This window comes from Acyrthosiphon pisum, chromosome A2 (assembly GCF_005508785.2).
Source record: "Acyrthosiphon pisum isolate AL4f chromosome A2, pea_aphid_22Mar2018_4r6ur, whole genome shotgun sequence".
Taxonomy (NCBI): domain Eukaryota; kingdom Metazoa; phylum Arthropoda; class Insecta; order Hemiptera; family Aphididae; genus Acyrthosiphon; species Acyrthosiphon pisum.
Window position 1 is genome coordinate 50,282,603 of NC_042495.1, and position 14,425 is coordinate 50,297,027.

At 29.6% G+C, this 14,425-nt stretch overlaps 1 protein-coding gene across 3 annotated transcripts in view; it reads left to right on the forward strand.

The window, feature by feature from the left end:
* The window catches only part of LOC100160665 (A disintegrin and metalloproteinase with thrombospondin motifs 1), a 73,000-nt gene that overhangs the window by 44,536 nt on the left and 14,039 nt on the right, over positions 1–14,425 (forward strand). For all 3 annotated transcript variants that reach the window (XM_016802649.2, XM_016802648.2, XM_003243018.4), the window contains exon 5: positions 2,405–2,491. In XM_016802649.2, the coding sequence (XP_016658138.2) occupies positions 2,405–2,491 (87 nt within the window). The remainder of the gene's footprint in view (positions 1–2,404; positions 2,492–14,425) is intronic.

Here is a 14,425-nt window from a genome sequence, read left to right on the forward strand (position 1 = left end):
AAAAATTGTTATTGTGTATACTGTACACGTATGGGCACATATTATTATAGCTCTTGTACCTACACACTTACACATTTCAGTACTTCATACACAAGCGCGTGCGCGCGTTTCGTAAGAATAAACACCCACTCAAGAGTTTATCACTCGCGATAAGGTGTGGTATATATAGTCTTCTTAACGGCCAATGCGCATTTTAAATGTAAACCGTACACGATGTATATGCACCTATATATATAATATTATTATATACCAACTATACAAGTGATTTCTCCGCGAAATTTAATGATAAAATTATACCAAATAAAACCAACACGCTCATTCTGCGCGCACGCGCGTATATTACGATACATAATACTATAACATATTGCAATTTACTGTCGTTAATAATTTATATTTTATAATAATATAATACATAAATACGTATCCCGTACAAAGAGCTCGCGTAGGTATAGGTATACATAGATAATAATATAATAGAAACGTATAAAATACGACGGGCTGCAGGTACCTATATATATATAGATATAGATATATATAACGTTATTATGTAACTGCCCGGGGCCCAAAACCGCTCGAGTTGTTTTCATTTATATTATATATTTATTAAATCATTATGATTGGTCAGAAAACGAATTAGAGATAATAGAACCCACTTAAAACGACCAAACGTCGTAATGTTTAGATGTGTTTTTGTTGCCTTATAATATTATATACAGTAGAACTTGTTTAAGACACTCTCCTACAATAGGGACCAGAATAATATCGTCTTAAGCGGGAAATCGCGTATTATGCGTACCTACCTATAGTATCGTATTATAAATAAGTTGTCAAAATCAAGGGATTCGTAAAAATGAGTGTATTATGCGTATTTTACCATGAATATATTAACAATTGGCAATATAGAATAGAAGAGTTGAATAATAAGATGCGAGTTTAAACAAACATTTTGAGATTCGACTAATATCTGTAAAATTCGTAAATAATCACATAATTCATAATATTATTAGTTACGAACCTCTTGTAGACGATAGACAAGGATCATGATTCATGGCGCTAAATATTATACACAAAGCAGGTATTATGCATTATAATTTATAATTCCGATTAAATGATGATCACATTTTATGCATTACGGAAATTAAATGTGTCCATTCACCGTAAAATGGATTGACTGCATAAGTGGCACAAATCGACGAAACTTGCACCGAGAAATAGTATTTAAAAAAAAACATTTCGCCACGGCCAATTATTATGTTGTTATAATATACGCGAGTGTATACTTATATTATTATAACACAATATAATATTGTATGTAGAACCGTCATAATGGTATACCATGGTATTATAATACCAAAAGTAGAACCATCATAATGATTGTTCGACACTTCCTACGCGTTACAGCCTCAACAATATCACCGGAGCTTTATTTTTTGAGGCCTAAGATGACGTAGGTGACACACACCTTGCACCGCTCCTTGACATGCCTACAATATCTATATTATGTATTTTCAAATAACAGAGATGAACAAATTAAATAATTCTTATTGATAAAACAATTAATTTTCTATTTTTCTCATCACCAATTATGTATTTCAAAACCGAGAAACGGTCTTTAAACAACTGTTAACATGCCTCATTGATAAAAAAAAAATTATATAAAATTATATAAAAATAGATTCTGCAAATAGTAATTAGTATAATATTGTTAAATATCTAATAGATATTGGTATTTTTAACCCTATTTTCTTGAGTCATAAATTTCAAAATTGAAGCCTAATTAACTATTACATCAATAGAAATAAGGTAGTGCTCATTAAATTAAAAACAAAATGTAATATTTTTTAATGAAATATCAATAATATATACCTAATATTATTTTGATATTAAGTATAGGCTTATAACGATTCATAATATTAGCAATATTTTCAAAATCCATTTGTTAAAAAGGGTGGTTTTTATATGGTCTTCTTATGGTCGTGTTGAACTCATTATGGCGATAAATCGTATTTACGATATATATAGCCATTAGCCATATTATAGGTGGAGTTGACTTTGATCAACCGATTGTTTATCACGGTAATACGGTATAATTATGGCGTTTATGAACCCTATAGGTACCTATTATATATTTTACTTATTTGGATTTACAGCCTATCTATATATTATATCCTTAACCAGTTAACCATATAATATAATAATACAACGCTATCGTTTTGAAGAGGAGAGAAGTGAGTGAGAGAACAAAATGCATTGCGTATCTGTCCACGATAATTTGATTCTTTTATATTGTTACGTTATTGTATATTATATATGTATTATATATATATATTCCTTTATTGTACATAGGTACCTATAATAGTATGTTTGTTGTTTTTTAACGAGTTTTTTCGTTTGTCTTCCACAGGAACACATCGGAGTGCCGTATCAAGACGTCAGTAAACGGGCGGCGGTCGTCTTACACAACGACCACGAGGACGGAACGATTCTTATGGTAAGTCTGTCGCGTCTCACCGCGTGACAAGGTCGAGTCAAAACACGATAATACAATATAATATAACGAAATTATTATGATACGTAGTAGATAATATAATATAAACTTATATATATATAATTATGTTGTATATAATGAACCAACTGGCCACAAGACGGATCGTCGTAATTAAAGTAAACTCAAGGGCCACTATACCGCTACGTTGACAAACAAAATGGTCAATGCGTCTTCATTGAATGTATTATTATATATGAATATAGGTTTAGGGAAAATAATGCATAAATAACGAGTGTCTAAATACCTAAGTTAATATATTATATTATGCGCAACGAGGCGACGAAATAAGGTCGTTTGGACCCGGTCGTGGAACGGTTTTTTTTCACTAAGTCTTCTTCGTTGATTAATGAATTGGCACAAATAACCGCGCACTACAGCAATAGTTGTAATATTGGGTCATTGAACAATATATATAATTGAAAAAAAAATTATTATCATCATCATTATAACGATTATTATTTTTCGGGAGCTGTTGCGCAACCCGATTTCGATCATAACAATATAAAAATATAAATTGAACGACGATACAATAATATATATATAATACGATGGTCAGACTTGTGAAACAGCCGCCGCGGGACTGATTCAGACTTGCGATGGGTCCCACGACAGCGAAGCGTCGCGTCGTATTGTTGTAAATCGCACGCTAATATCGAACACGGGCGCGACGGTATACATAATATAGGTAATAATAATATTACAGATTGTACGCATCGTACGGTGGATTGGAGTGATTGGACACGGAATTCGTTCCGGTTACGCGTGGTGTCTGACCCCTAGACGAGGTTACACAATACTATGTCTATAATATTGCCATAGTTGTTGGCGGATCTGACTGTTGCTGCAGAAATGCAGACAGATGTAAATCGGCTAAAAAATCAAAAAAATATAATATTATTTAATAACTAATATAGAATATATAATAACTTATAGGTATATAGCTACCTATCAGCTTAGGCAAAAACTAACGGGCTTGAACATCATATAAATATATTGACAGCGTATAGCTAATACATAATATATATTATTAGGGCTGGGATTTCGATGGACTTTGTATTGTTTTCCAAAACGTACTGTACGATACTCATATTCTCACAAATTTGTTTTGTGTACTTTTGAATGAGAATAAGAAAGTTTAATTTGCATTTTTTTAAATGGCTTAGTTTTTAGGTAATTTCCTTAATTTTTTAGGGCATTTTAGAGTTTTTGGAAACAAAATATGAATTGTAAATTTTATTTTAAAATTTTTACACACCAATATGATTTTTATATAAATAAAACAAATTATAAAGACTATAAGATATAAGTACTAGTTATTGGTATTATATTATCGGACAATATAGTTGAAATGTCAAAACCTAGATAGCGAGTCTTCGGTAAAACTAACTTGGTATATTAAGAATCTAGTAAATAAAAAAAAACACTTGTACCTAAATTGTAATATATTTTTTTATATAAGAACATTTTTTTTTTTAATAAATTTAAATTCATTTTTGAGTTTTTTAAGGGCAATTTTTGTGTTTTTTAGGGCATTAAAATCCCAGCCCTAAATAAAATATAGGTACCTATATGTTATAACTTATAACTTATAATAATGCTATAAGTATCCACTCTTGTATACGCATACAATATACAATATCGGGGCCGTTCAAGTACGTTCGTCGAAAAGTTTGAAATCGTTTTTATAATATAATGCACTGGCTCAAGGTTTGAGCTGAAAACAATAATATATTATATTCAAATGCAGAGTCTACTATTTTGCCGCCCATCCTATGCGTACCTCAATATGACACGAGGTTACCTACATATGTTACACTATATATACCTACCTATTATATTTTGTGTTATATAATATTATTATATATATTATATATAAGTACCTGCGTGCGTCTGAATGCAGTATTTAGATTTTCCTAGAAATTCGATTAGTTGTTTAGCATAAATTATATCGAACGTCGACCATACCTTGCCGGCCGCTACGTGTAGATATGTGGATTGTATACTTTTACTTAGGTAGGTATATAGTTACGATCGATCATTTATTCATCAATCTCGGTTTTGAATTCAAATCTATTGTTTTACCAATATAAGTACCTACCTATATATTGTAAGCGAATATGATAAAATAATATGAGGCGAAATAGTAATAAATATAAAATATAATAATATTATAGTTTTTAATAGTATAATCACAAAATAGATTACATTTAATCTCTTCTGTGGTATAGGTACCTAATACTATCATATTAATATATATTATTATCTATATCAGCAAACAACATTTATTATAAAGCGAGCGGGAGACTTTAATGCACGAACTGACGTAATAGTGCCAAGGAACGTTTTGGATATATAATATAATATATTATACCTACGTGGCTACATATAAGACAATAGAAAAATTAATCGAAAAATCTTAGACGAATATGGACATGTGCGTTTTCTAAGTCAACGGGATATCTTTCTCTATAAATGTAAAATTCAAACTTTTATTCGGTAATCTCTATGAATATCTTAATAATAGTGGCTAGAACGTTTTAGTTATATAGTACCTTAAATATATATATAGTATTACATATGGTATATAGTATTTTTGAAATGTTTGTAGAGGTGAGCAATACAGCTTACGTATAGGAACTATGAATTCATTTGTATATCAATATCATCATAATTATATATTATATAGAAGCCAAAATCGTTTAGTCATGATATCCTCCATACACTAAAATAACTGTAAACCGTGTAAATAATGTTAATAATATACACTATACTAGCTAATATATTACTAATAAATAATAATATACTAGGTACTAATATATTAAAATACCCAATTGGATTTTTTAATAGTAAAATGCACTATATCTATTATAATATTGTGTATAAAATATGTTTCACAAATATATTATAGAACCGTTTTTTAAAACCGTTCGATTTAAAACGACGAGGAATAACTATAGTTTGGCATGGTTCATACATTTTTTAACAGAATTTACTTCTAAATTGTACCTATAGGTATACACTTAGGAATCCAATTTATTAATTCAATTATAACACTCATTACACAGTCATAATTTGTTTTGATATTTTTATTTTATTACAGTTTTTTGCAAAAAATCTAACTACCTAAGGTAGGTTCAACCTACTTACCTTATCATGATTTCATTAAATTTCAAATATAGTCTAAGTGGTTTTCGTTTTTAAGCATCTGCCAATGGGCACCTACGTCCAACAATAAATAAACTGTACTGATACCTAATTGTCCAGTAAAAATGTTTACCTTGAAGGCTTGAAACATATGCCAGATAATATATTTAAAAACATAGTGTTACTTTTGCTTTATATTCCCACGGAAACTTAACAAAACAACCTACTCTTTCTTTTCTTGTGAAAACCATTATTGTAATTAATACATTATTACCATCGTAACGTTTCGTTCAAATATTTTCATCTGAAAAAGAACGTTTGATTAATATTTAATAATGGGTACCTATAGTTTAAACATGACTGCAGTTACCCTTGCATGCGCGATGTATAAATAATAAGTTTCTTATAAAATGATAACGTATACTGTAGGTGTTGTATTGTCAATATTTGTAAAACAACTTTTTTATACCACCGCACAAAAAATATTATAATAAGTTTTAATTAAATAATATAATAAATATTTCGATTTCATAACCAGTTTTGGGTGCGTCTATTAGGCAATAAAACATTTAAATATCTTGTAATTTTCATCAGATAACACTTTGTTTACAAAACATAAGCGTTCGAATTCGTTAACACCTGCAGCGAGCTCATTAGGTTGGATAGGTAGGTTAGGTTACCTATATAAAATTATACAGACAGTGAATATACAGTAAATAACGACGATGCTCCGCGAATCGTTTCGAAAAAAAATTACTCAAAATTACCAAACTCGAATAACCGTGCAAGTGTGTGACTGCACACTTATTGAACGGTAATATATATTTCTAAGTTCTTTTTCGTCCTTATACGTTCGAAATTTATATTTATTTATCATCTGCGTGTCATATATAAACGAAAACGGTGGGTACAATAATAATATTTCACTATTAGTAGTTTTTGACGAAATCTGGTACACAATGTGGTATTATTCGTTAAATATTAATAAAATATCTGACACAAACATTAGTCAAATGGGTAAATTGAAAAAAATATTTTTAAATTCCCATATTTTATACAATTATTAGTTGACATAACAATTTTTGGCGATTACTGCATTATGATCTAATTAGAAAACTTCCAATATAGACAATGTCACAAATTAATGTTTAATGTACCTACTTCAAAAAAATTTACATTTACATTTGCAACATAAAAATACAATTTTTTAGAGTAAATGAAAGCAAACAAAATGGTTTATAGGTCATCTGTATAGGAATGACCTTTAGTGCATTTGAAAATATTTATTATTATCATTGATTTTATATTACTTGAATGAATGAACTACACATACTTCTATTTTTCCCATATTACATAATGGCTAAGGGGTAAATGAAAATTTTATTATTTTTTTTAGGTTGGATATAATATGTTATCATTTTAGAATGCTAATTACTATCCGACACACGGAAGTAGTAAAAATTGTACGATTCTATTAAAAATTATTATAAAATGTGTTAACAGCTAAAACTCTCATTTATTTTCTTACTAAGTACATTAATAATTATTATGATTATATTGTCACTATTTTATTTTCTGGTTTGAATAAGACACATCACATATTATGTAACTATAAACTATTAAACACACTCGTCATATCTATTCAATTCTTTTTATAAACAAACAAATACAATTAACTAAATTTAAATTAAAAGTTCGAAGTTATATTTTACTGTCAAACATACCAAACAATATGAGTTTTAAATCAGAACATGAACAGAGTTTCGACATTGAAAATTGCTTAGGTCTTATGACCGATAACGATTTAGAGAAATTCTTTAATCTCTACAAAATTATTAAAAGTCTGGATCCAAACGCCAACGCAATTATCAAAAAGGCCAGTATGGACGAATTATTGTCTGGAAAACTTATAGATAAAGAACACTTAAAAGAGTTGTGCGTGGCTAAAGTAGAAGAATCAGAACCATCTAACAAAGAAGTGATTGATGTTTCTTCAAACGACTATACATTTTTTGACGTGTATGATCACATCGAAAGTTGGAAAAAACGTATAAACCCTATGATGAATAAAATTGAAGATCTAGTAGAAGAATTAAAAACTATCAGCCAGCGTACGTCTATTGCAGATATTTTAAAAGTGTCTAATGAGATGAAAGTACACACAATTAAAAACTCCAATGATGATGTTGTTTCGAATTCTAATCGTTATTTATCAAATATTGATAAGTAATCGAAATTGGTGAAAGCCATAATTTGTTAATGGTATCAAAATTAGCAATACATTTCTATACTCAGAATCTGATAGTACAACATCCAAGGGGAAATCAGAGATATAACAGAAAATACTAATATATGAGTAGACCCAAAATATCCTACCCACAAATTTCTACTTGATTTCAAGAATTGATACATTACTGTTTAAAATATGTGTTTACTTCAAATTCATCCACATTCGTTTGATTTTCGGTTTCCAAGTATGCATTTGTAGGAACCAAAAGTGTTTTTTGGGTCTTCTCTTCATCAATTAGTGGTAAAATGTTTTCTTTTGCATCTCCAATGTCATCATGAATATTGAATTTATCAGATTTTGAGTCTATATTTTCATCTCTAATTTTGATACCATCATGACCAGCTGAAGATTTATGAAATACTTCCGATAGCAATTTATGGCTTTCACCGATTTCTTTATACTTGTCAATATTTGATAAATAACGATTAGAATTCGAAACAACATCATCATTGGAGTTTTTAGTTGTTTGTACTTTCATCTCATTAGACACTTTTAAAATATCTGCACTAGACGTACGCTGGCTGATAGTTTTTAATTCTTCTACTAGATCTTCAATTTTATTCATCATAGGGTTTATACGTTTTTTCCAACTTTCGATGTGATCATACACGTCAAAAAATGTATAGTCGTTCGAAGAAACATCAATCACTTCTTTGTTAGATGGTTCTGATTCTTCTACTTTAGCCACGCACAACTCTTTTAAGTGTTCTTTATCTATAAGTTTTCCAGACAATAATTCGTCCATACTGGCCTTTTTGATAATTGCGTTGGCGTTTGGATCCAGACTTTTAATAATTTTGTAGAGATTAAAGAATTTCTCTAAATCGTTATCGGTCATAAGACCTAAGCAATTTTCAATGTCGAAACTCCTAGACGATTTTCAGTGTTGGAACTATTTATCTTCTGGATAATTTTCATAAAAAAATGTAAATTTATGACTTCTCTATCTGTTATACCTAATAAATAAATGTATTAAAATTTAAAAAAAAATTATAATTTTAATATTTTTCCATATAATATTATATATATTATTACATGAAATAAAAACAAAATAAAAATATAATATAACATTCATTAATTTCTTGAAATTTATCTATTCACAAAATAAATAATAATATAATTTTACAAAATGTGACATTATAACATATAATATGTTTTATATATTTCATGATATGGTATTATAATAGATCAACACATGACGAAACTACCACTTAAATAGCTAAGTACCTACTCAAATAAAATATTATAATGTTATAGTTAGGTATAATAATGTACTCAGTTTTTGAAAATACATATATTATACGCAATTGTCAATTATCTAAAAGTGATACAATCCTTAGATAATTTAATAATGAAATACCTACATAATAATAATTAATATAATTATGTATGTATCAAAACATGTTTAATAATATTTTATGTAAGCCGCTTAGCGATAATCGTGTAGGTCCATAAGATAATTTTATTCATTCAGAATATTTTTGACGCTGTAAAACGGTGGACGGTGGTCGATGACAGTTAAGAAAATGAAATCCAAAAAACGAATCTAATAAGTAAATTACAATCAACATTCGTGCTATAGTATACCAAACTATATTTTATTATTGTTATTTGTCATGTTGTAATAATTACGACATTGTTATAATTTAGACACGAGCCGTTATCAACGACAATACTATAGTAAGTACCTACCTATTTGGGGCTCGTATATGAAACGATCTCATCAGCAGCAGCTTATTGCCGCTGTGTACAGCGTGTATCATCACAGAATACAGATTATATTAAACCTGATGCTGCACTTCTGCATTTACTGATAGTTAAAACCTACTTGCAGGATCACATATGAGAAATAAATAATTATTGCACGAAACCTTTACTATAATAAATTAGTGTATCAAATAATATGACAATGGTTAGGAATTTGGCGTGAGTACTAAATATTAGTGTTGCGTAGCTTATAACCAATAGGTGATACTGATTTTAGGTTAGGTTTTGATTTGCTTACATTTTTGAGAATTACATGGCTTGATTAGGAAGCGCACCATCTGGTTTAATATAACCTGTGGTAGCATTAGTGGGAGTTTCGGAGTTCAAGCAATCTGTAACCCGTGGGCATGGGTGAGAGTCGGTCGGTTTAAGTCGGCAGTGCCGGGAAGCTCGACTTTACGTACACTTACATTGTGTGCGTACGCTGTTCAGTGGTCTTTTAGACGACTGTAATATTTCAATGTTTTGATTTGCAACTCTAGTGTCTCAACCGGAAAAGATATATTAAGTGCACGGTACTGAGATCTGAGAGAGGGGAGAGAGAAGAAGAGAGAGAGAGAGAGAGTGAGAGAGAGAGAGAGAGAGAGAGAGAGAAAGCTTTGTGGTATACTGGCGTTCATCAAAATCCGTCGTTATATTGAAAACCAACACCGACTTAACGAATAATTAATAGCTTTTGTCGTCTGTCGCTAATTTGCGATCTGGTTGAATAATTGTTTTTCATTCAGCGAGTACTGCGCTTGTGTTTGCGCGACCGACTGAAATCCTATAAAAAGTTACGCCTACCAAATTAGCTCTGCAAAATTGAAACCGAAACACCGAATTTAGTTTTTGATTAAAAAACTGTCAGCATATAGCGTTTATTTAGTAATCGAATAAAAATGTAAATAATTGTACAGTGTGCATTTATTTTTAAAATAAATAAATAAAAAAATATAATTTTAATTTGATAAGGTCTTTTGGTTTACTTTATAATATTGTAGTAGAATAATATACAAGAAAAAATGGAAAATTATGGAAAGCCGGAACTGAGCGGTAGTAAGGGTATGGCTGATAAACCGTATACACTTAATATAAAGATCAAAGATTAGAGGTACTTTATATTATAGATACTATACGATAGTGGAATTTTAAATTGGTTTGATTTAGAAGTTCGATGAACGACCATGAATTAAAAATGAAGGGATATCGCGTATAGTGCGAAGTGCCACATTGCCGCGGGCCGCGACTGGTGTGTGGGAAGTGTTAATCGATGAAATATATAAATAATATGTTAAAATATTTAGGACACGACCAAGCGTATTGTCTAAAATAAACTATTTTAGGTGCCCTCGTGTGCCCAATAGTATTTGAGATCGTTCGGGGTATGTGTGTAAGAGAGAGTATTATTTCACTGTTGTTTATTATTAGGTTTAATGTGTGTATTGTGTAATGTATAATATATAATATAATAATATGTGTGTATACATACAATATTATACATTGTAGGTACATGATATATTCTTTAATGCACTTACCTCAGTTGTAATTTCCGCTTTCTGCGATAATATGATATTATATGGTTATTGCAGAGATGTTTTGATGGGGTTGGGTTTGACGCTCGTGGTATCACTGCTACGATTTAATATTATTATGTAACGGGTAATTCGATTTGTATCGGTTCAATGAGTGTACGATGACGTGCTATGTCCACTATTGTAAGTTGATATACGATATTAAGATGACACGCTATATGTAACACTTTGAGTGTGTATGGTTATAGTCAGTGTTGACTGTTTTGAGACTTATCTAGATAGAAATTAATAATTATCTATCATCTTATCTAGACATAAATCTAAATGTTATCTATATAATATCCATTTTGGATGAAAACTTCAATCATCTACTGATATGTGTCTAGATATTTTTTTTATGTTGTAAAAATAGTTTTAATAAATTCAATATTATTATTTATGTTCCTGACAATATTATCTACTATTTTTTCGACAATCAGACGATAACAATTTCTTTTACAATAAAATATTATTATTATTGGCCAGTCAATAATCTTCATTGTCGTATAATCGTATCCGTAGTCCATACGCCGAAATTCTAGATGCCGATTGCGAGCAGCTATGTGTGGTAATGAAAATAGAGTGAACGACAAAAATTATGAATCGCTTAATTTTTATTTTGGTCTTCTCTCTCATTTGAATGTGACCATCTAAACAATGTATAATATTTAATTTACAGATATAATATATAAATATATAGGTAATTAAAGATATAATATTATTATTTATTTTTATTTTTATACGGTTCGTGAAAAACATATTACCTATTATAAGAAAAACGGAACTTCAAGGTTGAAACACGGAAAGTCCGATCTCTGAAGAAAATAACTAAAAAATAATAAATTAGGCATTTCGTTGAAAATAAATCTATTGATTATACGTACAGCCTGCAGGTTTAAGAATTGAAATAAATATATTGGATTGAAAAAATATACTGTTTTTTTTTTTAAACAATAAGACATTTTAAATTATAGAAAGAACATTTAACAATCGAGACACAATTAAAACCCCTTATATAAATACAAAATTGTGTATACCTACATGAATGCCTAATACATTTTATTAATCTAATATAATCAAAAGCAATGATTTTAAATTATTTTAAATCATTGTTTTTTAAAAAATTAACTGCATCGTTATATTACACCCGTCGTTAAAATGACCCAGCGCATTCAATTATGGGCTATATCAAAATACACTCGTCCAAACAACACAAAGACGATGATGTGGACAGCACAGAAGAATAATGTGTGTGTTGATGTTTAAACTACCTATAAAAACGTTGGCTGATAACATATTTTGTTTTTGTCATCTGACATCTCTTATATATTATTCTGTTATAATATATTATGCAATAATACTGAACTATACTTTTGGTGTGCGTCGGCTGTATACGGAACGTTCAGTCCATACGATGCTTCTTCGTATATTAATGTGCGTATTTTAGAACCGAGTGGACTGTTTATAGAGGGACTGCATAATGTCGAGTGTTTCGTATAATATAGACCCTTGCCCCTTGGTACGTTGCAAAATTTGAACGATTGATCGTAAATGCTCGTGGAATGTTTGTCGTTTGTGCAATGTGTATTGTTTGTTTTCTATATCCACACACGCAGGTTATCATAATATTAGAGTTAACTATTCAGTATAATATAGTTATTAAAACGTACCGAAATATTTTATGTAGTATTATAGATTTATTACAATAAATTATTATATTTTAAACATGCCGGAGCCAAACATTTATACGTAATAGCAAATTACACATGATTATATTTATAAACATCCTTCCTTCACATCAGAAGAATAATAGTTAGTACAATATATACAACAGGCACTACAAATAATAATAGTATGACAACGATCTGCGACGTGTTCGAAAAAAAAAAACGCAAACGATTCACGATACGTCCTGTATAATTGTTAATTATTGCGAGTTTTTTCATCAAACCTGATACGATATTCGAGCAAAAAAAAAAAATAAAAATACTTATGAATGATTTGTAATTTATATATTATTATATATTGTCTGAAAAAATGTTTATGAAAATTTGAAGAATCTCAACGCACTCATAATGACTAACATGTAAAGAAAACAAGAGCAATCGTATTTCGTGTAGCCGGTGATCTGCTGAATTAAGAGTTTAAAGTTTACTGATACAGTTATACATATTTACCTATTATGTATACCAAACAAATATTTATACCCTTGTTTGGTATATCAGTAAAATTATGTTAAAAACATGATTGACAATTAATAAAACGCTGAGCAAACCATATTACCACAATTTACAAAATACGTAATATTATTATTATTATTTATGTACAATTAATGTTTTGGATGCCCATTAGAAAATGAGCATTTCGACGAAATAAAAGTTCTAAGGATTTTCTGTGCATTTTTGGTAGAATTCATATCTGAAGATACACGACTAAATTTATTTTATTTTTTGGGTCATAACAAATTATTAATTATTATATTATCGTATATTCCGATATTCAAATGTCTATATCACAATAATAGTGACATTTAATTGGCTCCTGCCGATAACATTTTTAACAGTTAAACATTTGTATCGATCAAAAAATGCATAAAAATAACAGCGTGTAAACATTTTCTAATGATAATGTTGTAATATTTAAATCAAAATGATTTGATTCGAGGTCATAAAAAAAAACGCCAATCATATTAGGTAGATAATAATACCTAAGTTTAAAATATGTATACATATACTTGCGTTTTGTCATATTTAGGGGCGTAAAAATTCTAAATGGGTAGGTACCACCCACCTGCAGGCCAATAGTGTGAGCGGAAACTTCGCACGGTGATGTTGCATGATGACATTTCAATTATTATTATCATAACCCAAACGTTAAATATTATAAAATATTATATTCTGCAGTGTCTATAGCATAGGCGCAAATAGGGAGGAGGACTTGGGGCTGCTTAGCCCCCCTAGAATTTCTAAAGCTCCCCCCAAGACTAATGATTTCATTGCTATAATTTAAAAGCATCATAAGAGTATCAAGTATATACTGATCCACAGCCCCCCCCCCCCCAAAAAAAAAAAATTTCAAAACTATTTACGCCTATGTAGTCTCTTGGGGGGGGGGGTGTTTTGG